The sequence below is a fragment of the Tauraco erythrolophus genome, chromosome 4 (genome assembly GCF_009769465.1).
Source record: "Tauraco erythrolophus isolate bTauEry1 chromosome 4, bTauEry1.pri, whole genome shotgun sequence".
NCBI classification, from domain to species: domain Eukaryota; kingdom Metazoa; phylum Chordata; class Aves; order Musophagiformes; family Musophagidae; genus Tauraco; species Tauraco erythrolophus.
Window position 1 is genome coordinate 85,478,640 of NC_141468.1, and position 21,932 is coordinate 85,500,571.

The 21,932-nt window shown below is 48.9% G+C and overlaps 1 protein-coding gene across 2 annotated transcripts in view; it reads right to left on the reverse strand.

The window, feature by feature from the left end:
* Positions 1-21,932, reverse strand: part of CACNA2D4 (calcium voltage-gated channel auxiliary subunit alpha2delta 4) — a 126,007-nt gene extending 104,075 nt beyond the window's left edge. For both annotated transcript variants that reach the window (XM_086610630.1, XM_086610631.1), the window contains exons 1-8: positions 21,826-21,932; positions 15,730-15,811; positions 9,047-9,163; positions 7,495-7,554; positions 4,215-4,377; positions 1,883-2,014; positions 813-873; positions 53-203 (exon numbers count right to left, since the gene is read on the reverse strand). In XM_086610630.1, coding sequence (XP_086466756.1) covers positions 53-203; positions 813-873; positions 1,883-2,014; positions 4,215-4,377; positions 7,495-7,554; positions 9,047-9,163; positions 15,730-15,811; positions 21,826-21,932 — 873 coding nt within the window. The remainder of the gene's footprint in view (positions 1-52; positions 204-812; positions 874-1,882; positions 2,015-4,214; positions 4,378-7,494; positions 7,555-9,046; positions 9,164-15,729; positions 15,812-21,825) is intronic.

The window sequence follows — 21,932 nt, forward strand, 5'->3', positions numbered from 1 at the left end:
TGGTATAAGGCTTAAGAAAGACAACTCAGCACTGGAAAGGGGACAGGCTTACTGCAATGATGTTGACAAAGTCGTTCTCTCCCAGAGTATCTAGAATGGTGACGATGGTGTGTTTGGCGATGGTCATCCGCAGGCCCTTCATGCTCCCACTGACGTCCACAATGATGACAATGTCCTTGGGAGAGGTAGCTGCTTGGATGTACCTTTGTAAACAGGCGAATACAAGGAAGCAGGGTGAGCATATGGGGAGGAGGAACGTGGGGCGTGCTGCTGTCACACGTTGCGGCCAGCATCATAACACGCACCACGAGCACAGCTATCCAACAGGGTCAGACTGGGCATCCGATGGGTCCCTTCCTACCAACCTGCCTCTCCCGCCAGCCCCAGCATCTCTCTTCCCACATTGGCAAGTGCTGGGCCTGCTGCGGACATATGCCCAGATTCAGCTGAGAGTGACAATTGCCGAAGCCTCCCTTAGCCATGCTGAGTAGATGGAGCAAAGGCCCCCTGTTTCTGGAGTCTGAACAGCTCCATCCTTCCAACTGCAGAATTATAAGGAGGATGGGACAGAGGAAGGATGGACTGGTGGCAATTTCCATGTGGCACATGTTAGATGCCATATGGAAGGCTAGTGCTGGCAGGCAGTAGGGCTTCCTAACCGGCTGTTGCCTTCATTTATACCCCCCTCGTCTCTCGCAGGAGCAGAGTGTGGCCGTAACTGCTGATCAGCAGCTCACCAAAGTGTCACTGTGGAAAAGAGTGAGAGGGGCAGGCAGAAAGGTGCTTTGGCCAAGTCTCTCCAAAACTCTTACCAGCCACGATTCCTGCAGTCAAAGGAGATGACTCCGTTCTCATCTGGTAACCACTTTATTCCTGAAGGCAGGAGCAAAAGGAGCAATCAACACACACAGACAGGCAGGCGTCTGCTCCCCAGGCACCCGCCTTTCTGCTCTTCCCTGCTGAGACCCAGCTGCCCCGTGGGGACACGCATGTCTGGCCAGCCATAGAAGCGGCCGTTCTGCAGAAACACAAGCAGAGCTGCACGGTCTTCGGCAGTTCTCAGTAAACTGTTCATTAAATTTCTATTCCAAAACGTACCTAGGCACAGTCTGTTCAAATTTGGGGAGCAATTGCACTTACTTTGAACTTTCTGCCTCTTTAACATAGTTCTCAACAACATCTTTTTCTCCCCAGGGGTGGTTGACAGCACAAAAAAAGCAGTGGCAGTGACAGGGACGTGTCCCAGATTCCCTGCTAAAGGCACTATTCACAGTCATCTCTACTTTTCTGTTCCACAACACAGGACAGGTCACAGAACAAGGGCACGCAGCCATCTGACCAAGGGGCCACCAGGACTAGCTACGGCCGTGGAAGATCTCGATTGTTCCTCTGAGCATGGGGCCTCTTTCTTGCGCCGTGACCTCACGTGCAGCTCGCAACCGGCAGCTGGATAATGAGCTAGAGCATCCAGCTGCCTCTGCCATGTCTGGCCTCAGAGATGGAGAGAGGCTGTGGATGCCACTAAAATCCACGGGGGAGCACGAGGCAGGGAGCCCTCCCACCCATGGTGTTTTGGGAGCTTTTTGGAGGGCAGGCTGCCCGAGGCACACATCTGCAAGCAGACTCCTCTGGGATTGCAAGAGCAACATGCCTGGGGGGCTGGTCCATGTGGGATAAAGGGGTTTATATCTGCCATGAACACTACTCCTTCAGCCTAAGTGGCAGCAGCCAATGCACTGAGTGTTTTGCTCACTGCACCTTGCCCATCATGGGGCCATGCTGTCCTCAGCCTTCCCAGACTGGGCTCTTCCATGGCCTGGACCCCGTCCTGCAAGACTATTGCGCTGAGCTGAAAGAGTGGAGCTGATCTCTGCTCTTCTACCTGGGTAGAGCCTGAAGAATCCAGTGGAGCTACCAAAGTACTGCCAGGTCAGCGTGGGATCCCTTTCAAAGTTGTCCACGAAAATAGGGTTCAAGGCTTCTGACATGTAAACGCCATTCAGGATGTCAGGGTCTGTGGGGGAAATGATAGAGGGGAAAAAAGTGTGCAAAAGGGAGGAGGACACCCACCACCCACAATGGAGGAGGGGTGTGGGAACAAAGGCAACCCCAGGAGGAACAGAGCCTTGTCAAAAGCTTTGACATTGGGCAGAGAACTGGATGCGTCATTCAAGCAAATCCTGGAGGGCAGGTCACCGCTACAGGCGATCTCCGCTTAGTCATACACTATTATTCCCCTTTGTCTTTCCAGCTTTGCCTGCCCTTGGGCATTATGTCTGGTTGGGAGAGGGCTCCAAGAGACCCAGGAGAACCAGAATGGCACACCGCACAGGTAGGACTCAGTGGCTACCTACGAGGGGACATATGGCTGTTGTAAGGCAACTGCTTGTTGCACCACTAAGTAGAACAGCCTTTCTATAAAGAGTGTTTAAATTTATGCTGGATGTAATTAACTAAGACAGAGGATCTCTAGGATTTACATGCCATTTCTCTCTCTCTCTCCTCTTTTTCCCAACATTTTTTTCTTCTTTGCCTGCTCTTTCTTCCACAAAGCCTGAGCTGTCCTCCCTTGCCCCAATCTCATCAGAATGGATAGGAAGTTGCAGACTTGCAAGAACTCGTAAGAGACAGTGTATATTTGGTGCCTGTGTTGACTCACTGCCTCAGGAGACCAAACAGAGCAGCAGCAATAGAAACAGGGAATTACAAGAAACCGGTCATTGTAGGATTAACTGTATTAATGCTGAAAAGGATGGAGCTTTGACCTACCACTTCCTGTTTAGTCACTTTACTAAAGGCAGTTTTGGTCTAAATAGGGGAAAAATTGAACTGTGACTCCCCAGCGATGAGGCCAAAGCAACTCATGCGGGAAGGGAGCCAGAAGAGATGCGGAGAGCCAGGCTTGATGCTGTTTGCAAGAGAGGGAGCGAGGCACTGCCAGACACTGCTCCTGGGAGGAGCCCAGAGCATGGAAGCAGCCCACCTCTTCCTCCTCCGTGTTCTTCTCATCCTCCAGAGATCCAGAGCAACGGGAGGGTTTGTGTCAAGCTGTACAGACGAGAAATCAGCTAGCTGAGCTGTGTCTCTCTGCTCTCTCTGACACTGGCCGTTTGGCCACCTCTTTCTGTAGCTCTACTTTGTGTTCTCTCTACTTTGTGTAGCTCTGCTGTAGCTACCCACAGCCAGCTCTGCTGGTGGCTCCATTGTGAGCAAGCTTCTGGTGTCTGACGCTGTCAGACCAGATGGAATTAATTTAAAATCATGGGAGAAATAGAACTCCCTCTATTGTCCCTCGAAATAATGCAGCAGTTGTGAGCACAGTCACCAGTGCCGGCCCCATCTGGTCCTGAAGATTGTAAATGAGCTCTGTCTATGAGAGAATTGATGGTGGTTTTTTTCCTTGCCAAGAAGTATGCAAGGGGAAGAGCTGATGGAGAGGCAGGGAAAGAGCCAGTTCAGGCAACCTTGAACATTGGCCAAAAAGAGCAGTAAACTTCAGACAATCACAACTGGTGTCTCAGGCTGTGGATTTGACAGTATGCTGACCAGCCTGGAGATGGACCAGTTTCTGGTGTGTAGCTGGGGTGGTGTGAATGTGCAGGGGAAGAGGACACAGCCCGGGCACAGATGAGGCCATGTGAGCCTCGGTACCTCCCTGGGCTCCTGCAGTTGCCAAGGTGCCAAAGGCTTGCTGAGAACAGAAAATAGCCCAGAACAGTCACATCCCAGTATCAGTTGTGAATTACTCCCAGTCCCCTACACGTGTTCATTGGGAATTAAGAATGTCCCTGTGAGGTGTTAGTGCCTCATAACGCAAAGGTACTTAAGCTCTAAATTCTCATCTGAAATCAATGAAGTCCTTAACACCTAAAGACCTTGATAGATCTGACCCTTTGCACAGAGTAACAATTGCCAATAAATTCCCATCACAGTTTGTTTCACAGCATCTTTGGTCGGGTATATGAACCCTAGGACACTATGCTGTCTGTCCATCATTAGATGTTTTCCAAGAGTAGATGATACCTAAGCCCTGTCACAGTGACAGACTACAGCACAGGCATGACTGTGCCTTGGAACAGTACCTTTCCAGCCTTATTTTCTATCCTGTCAGTTGTTTTTTTTTTCTATTCCCATCCTTTCTTTTGTATTATTGCTGGTAGTTTCAACAGCAACCTACTAGTAGTGAGAAAGTAGAAGCCAGTAGAGGCCATTACCTTTGTTGTAGACATTGGTGGGGAGCTGAATATCACTGTATGTTGTGTTCACCAAGAGGTTATTGAAATGCTCATTTGGCTCCAAAATGAATTCATCTCCAAGCTCCACATAGTTGTCATTTTCATCCTTCTCGTTAATCAGGAGGGAGTTGTAGTAATCAAACTGTTGATGAAGACAATGGAAAGGAGAAAAGAAAGGAGAGAGAATATTACTAGCCTGAAAAAAAAACACTCTTTCAAGAAAGGGACATCTGGAGAATTCAGGCTTCGAATAGGATCAAGACAAGCAGAAAACGAGAGCCATTTATCATCTGAAAAGTGTCAAGCTGCCCAGATGATGGTTTCTGCTCAGTTTCTTATTGTCAGGTGCCCACATGACTGAAAGCATGGTCATAACTGGCAGCAGAAGAGCCACCTGAGAGCAAAGGGACACAGCAACAGACTCTTATGGTCTCTCAAAGGTATTTAAGTGACTAGACAGAGAGGTGGAGTGTCTCACTGGGTATGGCTCCCAGGTTTGCTACAGCGCATGCCAATGCTGACCTTGCTTGCCCCGTCTCTGCAGATGTCATTTACTAGAGTTAACTCCTGATGTACATCCAGCCAGGATTATCCCTTCACTCTGTCGCTCCAAGCAGCAGGCGCTCATCAAGAGCAAAGGATAGAGCAGAAGGTGCTCAAAGACAAGAGTTTTCCCCCTGTGAAGGCCACTGGGAGTTTAACACCTACAGTCACTTCAGTATCTTCAGGACAGTCTTCACCCTTGGATGACAGTCGTTTTTAAGATGTTTTTTGTTGACTTTATCTGAAGGCATAGGTTATTTAAGGATTTTTGTTCAACTCAGGGGTTGAAAATTGTGTGTGCAAATGCAGAGTCATGTACTTCAGCTCACCCACGACCCTTACCATGAATGCAGCTGACTCAACAAGCATGACTGTAATGTGATTCTTAAATAAAGAGGCAGGAGAGGCAAAACTGGAAACGAGCTTGATTTCAAGAAAGGTTTTCATTCCCACCCTTTCCCAGCATGGAGAGGTGTACTTGCAGGAGTAGCCTGTGATTTTGCTAAGTGCTTGTACTGTGGACAGCAGACTTCATCAGTTTTCATTCCGGTTCCCTTCAATAGCAATAATCCCATAGCTTGGCTACAACAGTTATTAACACAAAGCCAATTATCCAAATTGCTTGGACAGCACCAAACTTTCACCTAACGAGAAGTCCTGACAAGTGGGTGCCTGCAGGGTAAAGATGATGGGAGCTGTTGAGGAAGATGGTGAGAAACTCAGCTCATTGGGATTAAGGGTTTGCTGTGGGTCTATGTAACAGCATCCTCCTCACTGCTCATACTCAATGTCGTGGTTTTATAATAAAAGGAACTGAGGGTCAAGACAAGAACCGAGAGGGAGCACCCACCAACTATGGTCCCGGGCAAAATACGACTCAGGCTTTTTCTTAAAACAAAACAATTTATTAACAGTTACTTAACAAGAGACAAAAGGGAACGAAACCGGTTACTTGAGAGGAAAAAAGAGAAAACAAGGCCAGATCTTAAACACAACAACCTCCCCACCCCCCTTTCCTTTCGTTCCTGGCTCTACCCCCCCCAGCGGCGCAGGGGGACAGGGAATGGGGGAGTGCAGGTCAGTTCATCCATGCTGTTACTGCCGCTCCTTTCTTAAAGGAGGAGGAGTCCTTACACCATTTTTCCCTTGATTCAGTGGGTCCCCTACTCACGAGGAAAAAATCCCCACACTTTTCCAGCGTAAGTCCTGCCCGCAGGATTGAATCCTTCCCCATGGATTGCACCAGTTCGGGCTTTACCAGTATCGGCCTCTTAGGGAGCTGCTGTCCCTCACGTCGACGTGGGTCGTCCCACGGACTCCAGATGCCTCCACGACCTCGTCGTGCATCCCATGTGCCCATTATTAACAGTACCTCGTCGTGCATCCCCTGCTCCACGACCTCTCCTGGGCTCAGGCATCTCCTCCCCGACGTGGGCTTCTCCACGGGCCGCGAGTGGGTCTCTGCTCCGCCGAGCACACCCTGGCTGCAGGGGGCTGCCCGCCATCTTCACACCGATTGCAAGGGAAAACTTCAGCTCCAGCACCCCTCCTCCTGCTCCATCTTGACTGACCTGGTCGCTGTGGTTGTTTTCCCTTAGATCTTAATCGTCTCTGGGGGAGCTCGGCCCGGCGGGCACCCCGGGAGCGGGGCGCTTCCCGAGCCCCCCATGCGGCTCCCCCGGCGCCATCTTGAGCACGGGGCGCCGGCCCGGGCCCGAGCGGCCGCGAGCCGGGAGCGAGGGCAGCGCCCTCCGCCCCTCTCCTGCTCCTGAGCAAAAGACCGCCAAAACACCGCGCCTCCCGCCCCTTTGTTCCAACTTAAATAGGGCCATTCACAGAGGCGCCAATTTGGCTCAACCCCCCGGGGGGGAATGGGGCTCAGATCTGGTGGCACAGGGAGCAAATCCCCTCTCCTGCCACTAGAACACCCCCCCCACATCAAACTATCGCACTCCATCTTTAGCTCATTTTCCAGTCAAGTAACCCGCAAAGCACCAGCTAATTTGCACTTAGGTGTCACATAATGACAACTTCGGTGTGCAGTAAATGTAATGCCAATAACATCACGCGACCCAACGTCTTCCCAAATCCTTCCCCTCCCAGAGCCGAAGGGGCTAATCTCCTTGGTGTTACTAGGTTTGAGATCTGCCAAGGCAGTCTCTCACACTAGTTTCCAGACAAGTTGAGAGTCCTGAAGAGAAGGAACTGGGTTTGGCTGAGGGAGCCAGGACTGTTTAGTCTGGAGAAGAGGAGGCTCAGGGGGGACCTTATCGCTCTCTACAATTACCTGAAAGGAAGTTGTAGGGAGATGGGGGTCGGTCTCTTCTCCCACGTTATGAATGACAGGACGAGAGGGAATGGCCTCAAGTTACACCAGGGGAAATTTAGGTTAGATATCAGGAAGAATTTCTTTCCAGAGAGGGTTGTGAAGTATTGGAACAGGCTGCCCAGGGAGGTGGTGGAGTCCCCATCCCTGAAGGTGTTTAAAAACCGTGTGGATTTGGTGTTGAGGAACATGGTTTAGGGACCCTGACAGTGCAGGGTGAACGGTTGGACTCGATCTTGGAGGTCTCTTCCAAACAGACAATTCTATGATTCTGTGAAACTCCTAACCTGCCCAGGAGCCTGAGGTGGCTGAGTGGGGCTAGGCTTGCCTTTTGGCTAGTCTCTCTGAGGATGCGTGTCTTATTTTGTCACTTGACCAGGATAAACTTACCTCCAGTGAGGAGTTGTACTCATGGTTCAGATCTGCATCTTCTGCCGCTTCCACCAACCTCTAATGCAAGCACATGGAAAGAAAAATGAGAGGGTGTTGTGGAAAGCCCTCCAGAAGTGCTTCCAGCTGTATCGCCCATTCACATGGCTAGAGCAAAGACACACGACTGCCTCCTTCACCACAACACAGAGTCATGGGGCTATAAACTTCCCTCTTTCCCTCCTTTTCTGCTGACCTGTCATTCTGCGCTGCAACTTTACAGCTTGGAAGGTATATTCACAGCTATTTATTGCCAAGTATATTCACACCTACTTACTCCAGAGTCCCTACTAATCCCCTGAGAAATCTTCAGCATGTACAAACAGAAACAAGTCCATTTAGAGAAACAGCAGTCAGAGATTTAATTTCATTTTCCATGAACCCTTCCAAAAAGCCATGGGAAAGGCATTTCAGACCCAGCCTGATGTCAGTATCTCGTCAAAGGAAAAGGCCTTGTGGGAGCCTCTGTCTGGTATTGTTACCGAGACAAAGACCATGACTTGATTTTGTAAAGGTCTCGGCAACGCTGTGGCCATTTATAAGCTCTTACCATTTATGGAAGGCAATATAATCAACTGGTATTCTCCAGTATGATGCTTCAGGGCACTAATTCTCAATTGGTGCATACTGGGAAGGAATCCAGCTAAACATGTACATGTTTTCAGAGTTGCACAATCAGCGACAGTCTCAGCGAAACTACTTTTTGCTCCTTCGCAAAGGATAAAGCAATCCAAACATTGGAAAAGCCTGGCTATGAATGTAATGTTATGGGCCAAACCTCTGGGTCTAAATATGCCCACGTTTCACTTTGAGACTCAAATGATGTGTTTCTGGATGACTTTTCCACATTAGACGCCTTAAACAGTCAAAGCTCAGTGGCTACAGAAATATACTTTTCGTAGTGGGCAACATGAGGGAATATGATAGATCCTCAGATGCAAGAAGTAAGAGGGGCCATAACGATTACCTGCTCTGATCTCCAACACAGCAACAGCTAAAGACCTCTTGCCATCTCCTCCACACTTCCCCACAAACACTGCTGGAAATCCAAGCACTTTCCTTGCAGCTCATGTCCAGGGGCTGCAGGAATTTCCCTTGAGCCACACACACAGCTGAAACAACGTACCAGTCTTCAGTGGCCCAGAGGGCATTTTGCAAGGACAAGCTTCACTTGAGAGGTGTTTTCCTCTTTAAACAGCTACAGAATCAAACCTCTTTTATCCTAAAAGAACATTTGTTCCCTTGTATTTATTCCTAGACTTTGTTTTTATCTTATTTCCTACTTTAGGCTGAAGGAGAAGCCAGCATTCCCTTGTCTGAACGCCCACATCCTCCCACCAGTGTCTACTTAAAGCTCAGAGCGAGCCAGCTGCACCAGCAGGCATTTGGTTGGGCAAGGAAGTCCTCATGAAACCTCTGCGCCCACACACTCCTGGTACAGGCGGGCGGCCTGTGTCTACTGCTCTGGGGCTGACAGGAGAAGACTTCCTTCCCATAGCCCCCGTGGTCATACCTCAACAGCTTCGACCTTCCTGCGGAGCATGCTTTCCATCTGCTCTGAGAACTTCTTCACCAGCTCCAAGCCGTCCACCTCTTTGATCTTCAGAGTTGGCTCCACATCTTTATACTTCTACCCAAGGGAAAGCAGAAAATCCTGCTGAGCAGGAGGCTCATAAGGAGAGGGGTGAGTTATTGTTAGCTGGGTATTGTCTTTTGTGAAGAAAGATGTGTTGAAAAAATTGGTCTGATTCGCCACTTTCTCCCATCTTTGGCTTTCTTCTCTTTTGACCCCATAATTTGGGTGTGTGCAGATCAGTGGCCATAACACAACACATTTTGACCAAGTAAAAGCAACTGATGCAATGGTGAGCTTGTGGCTGTTGAAAGCAGCAATGCACCTGAAGCTATTGGTGCCTATATATAAGGAAGAGAAGCAGAAGGCCGACTTTGGAAAACCTAAAATACACATTGTGCTTACATCCATAATAGCACTGTATACCTCACATTCCTGAAATTTACATAAGGCAGAGGGGTAGGCAGGGGAACAGAGACATACGCTGTCATTCCATTGCCTCCTACGTCATACGTGCTCTGGTGCACTAGTGGGAGAGACATCATGTTAGTGCATGTCCTGTCCTCCCACTATGCCATAGTATCTCCAGGGTAACTTGTCAGGTCCACAGCAAGAAGGGTCTGCTTACTTAGGTGGGACATTGCCAAGGAAAGGTCAGTAAGACAGTTATGATGCTACTTACTGAGCACACACAAGCACACTTTGGGCCAAGAGAAGCACAGAGGCAATTCCCAGAATTACCAGCATGGCTGCTTAGTGCTGCTTCTACTGGGAGAGGTGCCATAATGAGGAGCACCTGGATCTGAAGGCTTTAGAGATAACCAGTTTCTTTAACCACATTTGTCATGGTTTAGGCCACTCCGGCAGCTAAACTCCACACAGCCATACTCTCACTCCTTCCCCAGTGAAGGGGAGAGGAGAAAAACGTAATAAAAGGACTGAGGGTCGAGACAAGAACAGAGGGAGCACCCACCGACCATGGTCCCGGGCAAAACAGACTCAGCTTGGGAATAAAGCGAAACAATTTATTAACAGTTACTTGAAAGGATAAAAAGAAAAAAAGCCAGATCTTAAAAATGACACCTCCCCTCCCCACCCCCCTTTCCTCTTCTTCCCGGCTCTACCTCCTCAGATCTCAGTCCTCTCTGGGTGAACTCAGCCCAGTGGGCACCCCGGGAGCAGGGCACTCCCCGAGTTGCCCCAGCGGCCCCGCCACGGCCATCCTCAGCGGGTGGCACCAGCCCCGGCCTGGGTAGCCCCCGGCCAGGAGCCGGGGAGCAGGGGCAGTGCCCTCCTCCCTTCTCTCCTCACTCCTGGGCAAAGGCACACCTTTCTGGTTCCTTTGTCCCAACTTAAACAGGGCAATTCGCAGAGGCACCGATTGGCTCAACCCCGAGGGGGATGGGAGTCTGATCTGGTGGCCAGAACCAGGTCTGACCCGGTTCCAAAACCAGGGAAGTCACAGGGAGCAAGTCCCCTCTCCTGCCGCCAGAACCCATTCACACCAACCCAGCACATTTCATATAATTTAGGCATTAAAAAGCTGAGAGCACTCCCAAATCTGCCCTTTCAGGACTGGATAAAATCGCCTTTATTTCTCCTTTTAAAAAAATTCCAAAGCTAAGAGATAGGCAGGAAGGAAGAGGGGAAAAAAACCCACACAAGAAGGCAACATGATTAACCTATTTCTGAAGAGACAAAGCTTTATCTGCCCAGTCATGTGGAAGCACAAAGGCAACCGATTGAATTTCCCTGGTCCCTCATCATCATTTCTCTCCGCAGTATGTACACATCTTCTCCATCTTTATGTTGTATTAGCACCAGAGCAGCAATCTCAGCTGGGGCTGGGCTTCTTGCGCCGATACAAAATGAGGCGGTGAAAAGGGTAGGGGGATGGCAAGGGCTTTAGCAACACTTTTGGGTTAGAAGAAAGTGATGGGGGAAGGACTTGGCACATCTTTAGTGTGAGTGAGCGGATCTCCTTTTGTTCAAGAAGCTCCTTGACTGCCCGGGAGGGTGGCTGAGGAACAGGCAGAGTAAGAAAAGCCTCAAGGATGGGGCAGGCTGAGGAGGTCAGACAGAAATAGCAGCAGCATCCAGGCTGCAGCAGGCATGGTGGGGAGGCCGCTCGCTCCGCCTGGCGTGATTAACAGCAAGGGTTTTACTGGATTAAAGCCACTGCGGCTGGGTAGCTGGGATGGGCGGGGGAAGAGGAGGAAGAGGTCGGGCTGAGCACGAAGGTTAGCGTAACCACGCTGCTGAAAGAGGGATGTGCAATGACAACCCCCTGACTGAGGTCCCTGGCTGCTGACATCCCAGCTGGTGCCCGTCCCATTTAGCTCCATGTCATGGTCTCGTCAGGAGGGAAGTGATCTCCACCATGCCAGGCTTTAATCAGAGCCTTCTCGGGGGGAGGAGGGTAATCTCTCCTGGGAAAGCTAGTGAAGGGGGGGGACCACACCAGCACGGACGGGCAAGCATGCGCTCTACAAAGTGATCTACCGTCGGTTGCCTCAGGTCACAACTTGAATTAAAGAACAGGACTCTCTATCTCTCAATTATTTTTAATGTGCTTTTGACACATTTTGGGTAAAAATAATCATGAGCAATCACAAGCAGTCTGCTAACACTATATGCACATCTCAGCCCTGGGAACTAGCCAGAGTTGGGAAGATAAAAAAACACACCACAAAAACTTTCTGCAAAGTTTCAGTTGGCTGCAAGGAATACACCAGGTTTGAGCCTAGATTCCCTTTGAGCTTTTTTCCTACAAATGATCTGGCAAACCATTTTGCATCTGTATTCCTGCCACTAAAATCTCCTGCTATTAATGAATGATTCATTGCAAGAGTTCTCAAAGGTGGGCAACAGCAGCACCTGTGATTTCAATACCGTTAGCAGGCACCATGACTGCAAGTACTCAGCAAATGTCAACACAGGTCCTTGGAGCTGACCAAGATTAACATTCACAGCCTGAGTTTAGGGTTCAGTTTATCAGATCATTATAATTTACAGAACAGGAATCAGCTACAGTCTTGGGAGAACTGGTTGAAAGGATGTGATGTTGAAAAGGGGCCAGAAAATTAACTCTGATCTAACAGAAAACCTTGTATTCATCTAGCACTTAGTATTCCCTTAAAACAGCAGGAGCAATTCATTAAGATTGTTCTTCTACAGTGATGGGGGTGGTGATTTAGAAGTGGAAGATCCAGGATTCATTATCCTAAGTTTTCTCTGTGAACATAAAGAGAAGACTTGAGGGGGACCTAATAGCTGCCTTCCAATACCTGAAGGGAACCTACAGGAACGCTGGGGAGGGACATTTTTACAAGAGTGTCCGCTGATAGGACAAGGGGAAATGGGTTTAAGTTGAAGGAGAACAGATTTAGATTAGATCTTAGGAAGAAATTCTTCAGTATGAGGGTGATAAAACTTTGGAATAAATTGCCCAGAGAAGTTGTGGATGCCCCCTCCCTGGAGGTGTTCAAGGCCAAGTTGGACAGAGCCTTGAGTAGCCTGGTCTAGTTGAGAGGCGTCCCTGCCCATGACAGGGAGGTTGGATTAGATGATCTCTAAAGTCCCTTCCAGCCTATGCCGTTCTATGATTCTATGATATGTCACCAAATATATTTTCTTGTTCCCACCTCCATGAAATTTAGCCCATTGAAGTACACGGTGTTGTGTTCCTTACTGCTAGTGAAACTATATTAAGAGTGTAAAAGACATTTCTTTTATCTTCACCCAGGAGAACATCTTGACTGAACTTTTTTCATTTGTCTGTTCTTTGTCCTGAAGTTATTTGTAATGCTTTCTAGTAATTGCACAGCTGGAGCCAAGCCCTGCTGTCCTTCCTCAGCCCCATCCACTGGGAAAGGCAATCAGCACCTCAGCTACAGAAGGAAGCAGGAGGTCATTCTCAGAAATGCTTATAATACATCATTAACACAAGAAAAGTTAGGGTTTGGGCCTGCTGAAGCTGATGGTCTTTCTATCACTGAAGCAAGTCCTGATAAGCCCAGAACCACCATGGCGTCCTCTTGGTGTGGCTGCAGTCAATGGCCTCGAGCCTTTGGTCACTGCCTGGCCAACTGCAGCAGCAGGACTGTGGCCAAACAGAGCTAACAAGCCCCAGGTTCAAGCTCTCTGTTCCTTAAGTGTGGGAGATGCTACTGCCCTCCTCCTCAGCCTTCTACTTTGCCTCTTCACTCCAGCTGTATTGCCCTCAGCTGTCCTAGACCCTGGCCAGCATTTTAACACAGATCTATCATTTCTGAGCCAGGCTGATATGCCAGACGAGTGCACAAGCTTATCTTAACCTCCGCTGCATAATGGTCAAGAAAATAGAATGAATGCTTCAGCCATCAGACCAAGGCCACTCTTCAGCTTTTGCTACCTCTGTGAGATTTAATTTGATGATATCTTGGCTGCTTGGGACAGAAAGTGACCTAGGGGCTTTCTCATAGCTCTCTGATCCAGGGTGAGAACCTGCCTTTGTGGATTTAAGAGATGTCTACTGGTTCACCAGGTCTCTGGGAACAATAAAGCCTGGTAAGAAATTGACTGGTTGGATTTGCAACATAATATTAGGGTTCTTCTGAGGGAAACAAACAAAAAAACCAAAGGAACCCAAACAAACTCGAAGCCACAAAAGGAAATTTATGCTAAATATTAAAGAGAAGGTTTACATGCAAGACATTCAGTAGCTAAAAAGTTACAGCTCTCAAAGCAACGGTAAGCTAGTTACTTCAAGCCTATTAGGCACAAGGGAGCCATGAAGTCAAATTTGGAAGGTGCTGTTCTCTCTCAGCTTGTATTTCCTCAAAGGCAAAACGCCCGAGAGAAGGATTGGAGAAGTGAGTGCTGGTCCCAGGAAAACGAAAGAGCTCAAGGAGTGGGACTTGAGGGGTGAAAGATTAACCTGAGCTGCTTAAGTAAAGTTAGGGCAGGGCATGCATTTGGGAGATGACTCTCTGCTGAAGGGTTAACAGAGCAAGGCTGGATCAAACTCATCCTCATCTGTATTCCCTGCTGGAAGCGGTGACGGTGACTCACTGAAGGACGTTTTTGCTCTGAGTCATGGGTGACACTGCATCCTGCTCAGGGCTGTCCAGAGACTGTGCAAAGCACAATTGGTCTGTGCTGCATCCAGACCCTAACACATGCAAGAGCAAACCAGACACTTTCCCCTCTCCAAGAACCAAACCATGTGGACGTGGACTGGGGCAGGCAAGCATGATGATTATAAGGCCATCAGACCACTAGGGCAATATAGCTCTGCCTCAACTCCCCTTGCTAGATTGGATTTTGTTACATTCAGGCTTCTTTTTCATCAGAAATTAGTTTTCTTTGCTTTCTGTGAATTATACCAAAAGCTGATTGAGTTGCGGATTTTTGTTCACCATCCGGTTGCTGTGACTGTTGTTTTTAGTGGTACTATAGTAGCATCTACAGGTTTTCTGTAACCCCTACCTCAAAGAGATCAAGATCCCAAGAGTCAAAACATGTTGTGTGGACTGAGGGAGGCGAAATGACCTGGTGCAACATCTCCAGAGGTCCAGCACAGCACAGCTATCTTGAAACCCACCTCTAATGCCACATCTGGTATCCTTGGCTTCCACTGTTAACTTACGTGACACCGGTATTTTCAAGCTAAGCCCTGTTCTGCTTAGTCCCACTGATTTTTGCACCTTCAGGAACGTGAACCCCCCTAATCTATTAGTAGAAGTAGCCACAGAAGCATCACAAGTTGGCTGTGATGAAGCAGTAAAGAGAAGATATAACAGCTGCAGTATTTCTTCACACAATCAGGTGACGCCCTTAGCATCTTCCAGAAAATGCTGGTATCTGCAGACCTTCTGTTGGACAGTAAACACCTGTACAGCATCAGGCACAGACACCTGACTATGAAATGACTCCAATCCATATCTCCTGCCCACTGGAGCTTTGGTGCCCACCAGAGATGCTGTAGCATGTCACTTTGCCTCTGGCACTACCATTTGGGGACCCTAGAGAAGAACAGGCAACACAGAAACGTCATCAAAACTGCTAAAAGCTAAACTTTTGCCTGGGCTGATATCACACCACAGCTGCCTCACAACTAGGGCATGAAGTACCTATACCAGTGCTGACAACTTTCTGTTGCGTGGTGGCACGTTCCTTCTAAGAGGAGCTGATGGTCAGTTTAGACCTTTGTGATGGTTGCTGAAGGCCTTTCTTGGCCAAGCCTAGCAAAGGCTGTACTGCAGGACAGTACAGATGGTGTGACAACGAGCAGGTGGAGAGGGACTGATGTGCACTTAGGAAGGGTTGAGTGAAGAGCATGAAACAATCAAAGGAAAAACATGAGGAGCACTGCTAAAAAGTATTTTTAAAAAATGGTGCAATTTAAGTGGCACTTGCCCGTAGCTAATGAAAGCAGGAAAGGCATTAGATGGATCCCTCTCTCCAGGTCATGGAGAACAGCCACAGGGCATCACTCTGTGCTTATGGATACGAACCCGCATGGTTTTGAAAGTCAGCTGGAGATCTGTGTGTTTTGCTTTCTTCCACCCCAGGGGGAAACACTGAGGGGTTACATGGGGAGATGATGCAAAGCCAAGGGAGCCCTTGGAGCTTTTGCCTACCTTCTGCAACAGGAGAGAGCCTGAATACTTAGTCACAATGGAGTACAGCTCCCCACCGAAGGCATCTGCCCAAGACTTCACCCTAAAAAGAAGGGAAAAAAGAAAATTAACATTAATAAATCAAAGACAGCAGAACTGCTTACTACTTCAGACAGGGAAAACTCCCATCATAAGTACGAATCCCGCCATCCCAGGTATTTCTCTAAGCCGCTGTAGTAACAGTGACAATGCCCATGCTTTCTTCCCAGATTGCTAGCTAGACAAGTAGTAAGGTGGGAGGCAAGAACTGCTCTTGTATATTCTGGCCAGGACTTGACTCAGCAAAGAGAAACACTGAGTTCTGCTGGTCTTGGTCGCTATGTTTTGACTCAGAGTGGAATTCATCTCACCTAACTTTAGAGGTGTGAAAGTTGTACATTTGGTCTTAGATATAGAATCATAGAATGATTAGGGTTGGAAGGGATCTCAAAGATCATCTAGTTCCAACCCCCCTGCCATGGGCAGGGACACCCTCCACTACACCAGGTTGCCCAAAGCCTCATCCAACCTGGCCTTGAACACTTCCAGGGATAGGGCATCTACAATTTCTCTGGGCGACCTGTTCCAGTGCCTCACCACCCTCTGAGTGAAAAATTCCTTCCTTAGATCTAATCTAAATCTCCCCTCTTTCAGTTTAAAGCCATTGCCCCTTGTCCTATCACTACATGCCCTTGGTAAAAGTCCCTCTCCAGCTTTCCTGTAGGCCCCCTTTAAGTACTGGAAAGCTGCTATAAGATCACCCCGGAGCCTTCTCTTCTCCAGTCTGAACAGCCCCAACTCTCTCAGCCTGTCTTCATAGCAGAGGTGTTCCAGCCCTCAGATCATCTTCATGGCCTCCTCTGGACTCTCTCCATGTCCTTCTTGTGTTGGGGACTCCAGAGCTGAATGCAGTATTCCAGGTGGGGTCTCACAAAAGCAGAGTAGAGGGGCAGAATCCCCTCCCTCAACCTGCTGGCCACACTGCTTTTGATATCATCTGGTTTCCTCTATTGTTAGTAAAGTGAAATAAATAGCTCTCTGTAGACACCTATTTGTCTTCACTGATTGCAGACAGAGCCTGGGGTGAAGGGCTAGACACCTAACGTCAAGACTGCTGAAGAGAAATAAGTGTCAGACCCAAAAGAAGTTGTCAGGATTCATCCCTTGGATTCAGTTCCTGGAACTGCACGGGTCAGAGACAAACGAGCCAGATGAACTCACTGCTCTCAGTGGAGATACTATAGCTTGATAATGCCAGAGTGGGTCATGCACCTCATCGTTGTAAAGCAGTACTTGCATTTGCACCATCCTGTAAATAACCGATGATAGCAATACCACATGGAGAACATAAGGATGTTGAAGAGCAGCCTGAACACCGAGCCAACCAAATCAAAATAGATGGCTCTTGTAATTGACAGAGCACTTCATCAGAAATCTGTTACATGAATCACATTAGGCAGTTCCACCTACATGCAGCTCCTTCAACAAGGATTCACTTAGGAGCAATTTATTTAATGGAATAAATAGCCTGCCCCACTTAACCAGAATACACTACTTTTTTATGGGGTGTAGAGTCTTACCTATGGCTTCCAGTAGATTTCTCCCAGTCCTGAGCAGCCTTTAACCTTAACGCCTTCCCAGAGCGTTGCACCACTTCTGTGGCAGAATAATACACCAACACAGAGATGAGCTTTGGAGTAAAGCCAGTGGAGCAACAGTGGAATAATAGCTCACTTTAGCCTAGGAAAACCTGTTCCAGCTCCCCTCTTGCAAAAAGAAGCAGATAGGCAGCTATAGGGGATAATTTAGAGCACACATAAGACTTCTGCTCTGAACTGCACCTCTCTCCACTGCCTATAAAAAGAGCGTCATGATACAGTGGGTGCCTTTTTCAATCACTTCTTAATTGGCAATGAGGTGTTAATTTCTAATCACTGAGTGTGTTCTAGCACCAGCTGTACTCAATAAGAGCAAGACTTTTTTTTTTTTTGACATTGTGCACTGCATCTTATTTTGACAGCCAGAGCTTTTATCTCTTCATTTCACTCTTAGAGAAAAAAGAATAAGGGTTTTTGCTAGGAGATTAGGATTTATTGCCCAGCCACCTCTCAGCTGCTCACCGCTCCCCTCGGTGCGCTGAGAGGAGAGGAATGTCACCCATGGCTGAGGGTGAGACAAGAACAGGCAGGTCCGAAACCGCCTTTCGGGCTCCTTTGTCCCTGACTTAAATTGGGCATTGGCAGAGGCGCTGATGGCTTGACCTGGGCTGGAGGGAGTGGGGATCCAACCTGGCCAGAGACCGATCCGAGCGGTTTTGGAGCCCAGGAAGTACAGGGAGTGAATCCCCTCTCCCACTACCGGAACCCCTTCACATAAATCCAGCACACAGAGTCATTCCAGCAAGCCTAGAATGAGAGGAAAGTAGAATCATGGATCCCATGGGGTGCTTTGCTGTTTGTTGTAGTGACTAACTCATTCCCTGAGGTATGAAGATCTCTGAATCGACATTTAACTCGACGCCCATCTGCAGCTGCTGGTTTTAAAACTTTTATGTATGACATGCTGTGCTGATATTAGCTAATATTCTCCAATCTCCTCACCTTTTAACGTAGAAAGAGAGAACCTAAACATGAAGTTGGGGATAGGAATGTTAGAAGGGAGGTTTATTTTTACCCCGTTTCCCCCTTGCCAGAAAAAAAGAGGTGCACAGGATCCTGGTCTTTCTGGTTTGTGTTGTGTTCGTGTTGTTTCTCCCAGCCCTCAGTGTTTTTCAGCCAAGCAGGGCAGAAGAGTTGGTGATATTAATTTCTGGTAGTGGACGTGGTTGGGCAGCTTCAGCAGAACGATGTTATTCCTGAGGCAGAAGGTCCGCAAGTGATGGGTTGGGAGAGAAGCCAGCCACAGACACAGTTTCCAAGAAGACTCAGCCCTGTAGAACTGCTCTTTTGTGAAGTCCTGAAGTCCACCACGACTTGGGATTCTCCGCTTTCACAAAAACGGGGAAAGGGAAGGTCGATTTCCAGCCTTTGGAATCCTCAATCCTCAAATCCAGTGATTTGAGGCTCTGGCAAAAGAAGCCAAAATGTTGGGGGAAGAAAAAAAAAAAAAAGAGGCCAAAACCTTGAAACTTCCAGTAACAGCAGAACTCCAGGAAAAAAATAGGTTGGAGTTTGTACAATTTTGCTATTTTTACTTGGGTGCCCTATGCGTTGGATGCTGAGCCTGGGAGGGTCCCCCAGCCCACCGAGGCTCCGGGGCCAATATTTCTGCTGGTCTTGGAGCAGAGGAGGAAAGAGAGAGGGCCAGAGACCGACAGCTTTGGAGGGCTGGTCAGAAAGTGAGGGGGCAAAGAGGAATGAGGGGGCACAAAGGTCCCAAAGGCCTGTGTGACAGGGCTGAACAGTGAGTAATTACAAATATATGGTGGCATTTCATGGGAGTGGAAGAGGAGGCAGCTGAAGAGGCAGAAATACCCTGGCATTTGCATATTTAAAAGACATTTACTTGTCAGGGAGGGGAGTGATCTTAGAGTACTGGGAAATTAAGGTCAGCTTGCTGAATTTAAATTGATTTCTTTGTATTTTTTCATAAACAAGTCAGAGAAAAGGTCAGTCTAAAATTCATCAGGTTGCAGAGAAATTTCACCTGAGGCTGCTGGCTCTGTGAACTGGGGAGCAGTTGTATAGAGGCTGTAGGGCCAACCTAAAGAGGCCACACCAGGCGGATCTACACCTCTCCCACCAGCATTTCCTGATGTTTCTGGTACCCCAAGAAGCAAAGACTGAGCAGCCAGCCCCAAATCTTCACCATCCCCACCACTGCGAGCGCTCCTGCCCATGCCACGGCCAGCCGACGAGCAGAGCAGTGGCCAGGAGGAAAGAGGTGGTTTCTGCGCTGAACCTGACCCCAGACCCATTCCAAGTCGTTGACTGAGCGGATTTTTTTACTTCAGCTCTCGCTGGAGTTAAAGCTGAGTGAGCTTTGCAAAGATGTGAGTAAGTTGGTGGCGACCCGAGTGTGGCACAGCAAAGCCAGGCACGACTTGGGGAGCAGCACGGGCACGACTTGGCCTCGCGTCACTTGACTGTGATGGAACCCAACTGGTGTTTAAAAGCTTCTGGTTTTGTGTCCCCAAAATGTCCCAGTGTAACCTATGGAGCCGGTCTGTTTTCTGCTGATGTACTCCCTTTGGTCCTCTGGCCTCTTCTGCTGAACTGTCATTCGAAAAGGGCAACTTTTGTGTTTTAGTTAAATTCATGAGTGGATTTGAAACGCTGGGGATTAATTCAGCTGCTGGTCTGGTTTCGGTACCAGGGGAGAAAAGCTCTTTTTCTATTGTTTGTTCCTCATTCTTGTACGTGAATAAGTTCCGAATTGCGCAAAGCGACGTAATGCTTTTCTCAGTAGTAAAGGGCTATCACATTATAACCAAATACATCAGAAAAGGATTTGGTCAGAGATTGCCTGCCTGTAATCCCTGCGCTTGTGTTCGGTGGCGAAAACAACAGAAAGGACGGGCTGGCTTCTTAATGCCACAGATTTCAAGGCCAAAAGGTATTTCCACCCAGTATCTACCCTGGGTACGGAAAGTCGATTTCTATTTTATCTGGTTTGAAATTACCAGAGGTTGGATTTTATTCTGTATAACCACTGCGTCCTTTTTGCGAAACCCAAATCGGGAGCACTTTGCTGAGGAAGGGTTTGATAGGGCAGCCAAGAATTAAGTTGGTGGCAAAGTTTCCGGTGACCTGCTCCCAGTTAAAGTCAATGCAATGTTTGGTAATCACGTGGGTCTTATTGACAATTTTTGAATAGAAAACATTTTCTCAATCTCAGGAAAGGGCTTGAGCTGACCTTGGTCGGTTTAGCATTGTCTCCTCTCCAGACCAACCCGCTGTGCTGCGCAGACGGACCCATCCCAGCTCCAGAGAAGCTGCCCCACAACAAATTTTACCAACCCCGGTGCTGACATTTTTAATCCTTAAAGGATTTAACTTGCCTAAATCAGCTTAACAAGGTGAGGTTTTTATAAACTGGTTTTGCTGAGGGCTGTTAGCCTCCTGACGGGCTGCCGGGGCAGGGAGCTTTCCAGCAGCGACCGTGCCGGAGGAGCTGCTCACGGACACCAACATGCACACGGCCGCGGGTGCCCTGCAAACCCACATCTGAAAAGGTGCATGGAGATTCCCTGCGTGTGCACTGGCACCCGGACCCAAACGCAGTGCGTGCACGAACCACGGCGGTTTATGCTTCGTATCGCAGCTCAGCATCGCGTTCCGATGCTCCGGAGCTCTGGGGAGGGCTGGCACAACTTTTGCAGTAAGGTGGAGCAGGAATAAGCAAGAAAAGGTGCCGTGGACTCTTTCCTCTATTTAGCCTCCCCCTGCTAACATCCCCTGACATCCGCTCGCGTGAGCAAACGTGGGCACGCGGAGGCTTTTTTCACCCTTCGGCGTACCAGACCGCTGCGCTGGGTCAGCGCCAGCCCTACGTGATGGAGAAAAGAGCTGCAAAACCTTTCCGCTTGCACAGTCTGGATCTCATGTGGATCTGGATCAACGGAGATCACCTCCCGAGGCCAGATCCTGACCAGCTCTGCGCCTCCCCAGGGTGTCCTCGGCAGGTTACAAACCAGCAGCATCTGCTGGGACCGCTCCGCCAAACCGGGGAGATGCTAACGGGAGGCCGCTGTCCATCTCCGTGGCTGAATCTCCGCGAGTCGCACCAGCGGTGCGGTTTTACAAACGTGTCTTTAAAATGGTTTTGCCTCCTGCTGCCCACTACGTTAAGTAGAGCATTAATAGACGTCAAAGTGCTTAACTAAAACAGCTGAGCATCATTGCCCTGCGTGGTGAACGGGGGAAATGAGGCGTTGCGTCCGTGCTAGACCTGGGAACCAAATTTGTGGCTCCCATGCCCGTGCCCTCTCCCAAAAGCCATCGCCACCCCCCTGCAGCGACCTGCCCTGCCGGAGAAGCCTGCACCCACAATGCCTGCCACCTCCGTGGAGGCACTCCCACCCACTCGCCCGTGCCCGCGGCGTTGCCCGCTCCACTCCGGAGAGAGGGAAACACTTACGTCTCCAGCGGGATCTTCGTCTGGGCCCTGGTAGAGGGCAGGAGGCAGAAGAGCCAGAGCATCATCCACGGGATGGCCCAGGGCCCCATCCTCCACGTGCCAACCAT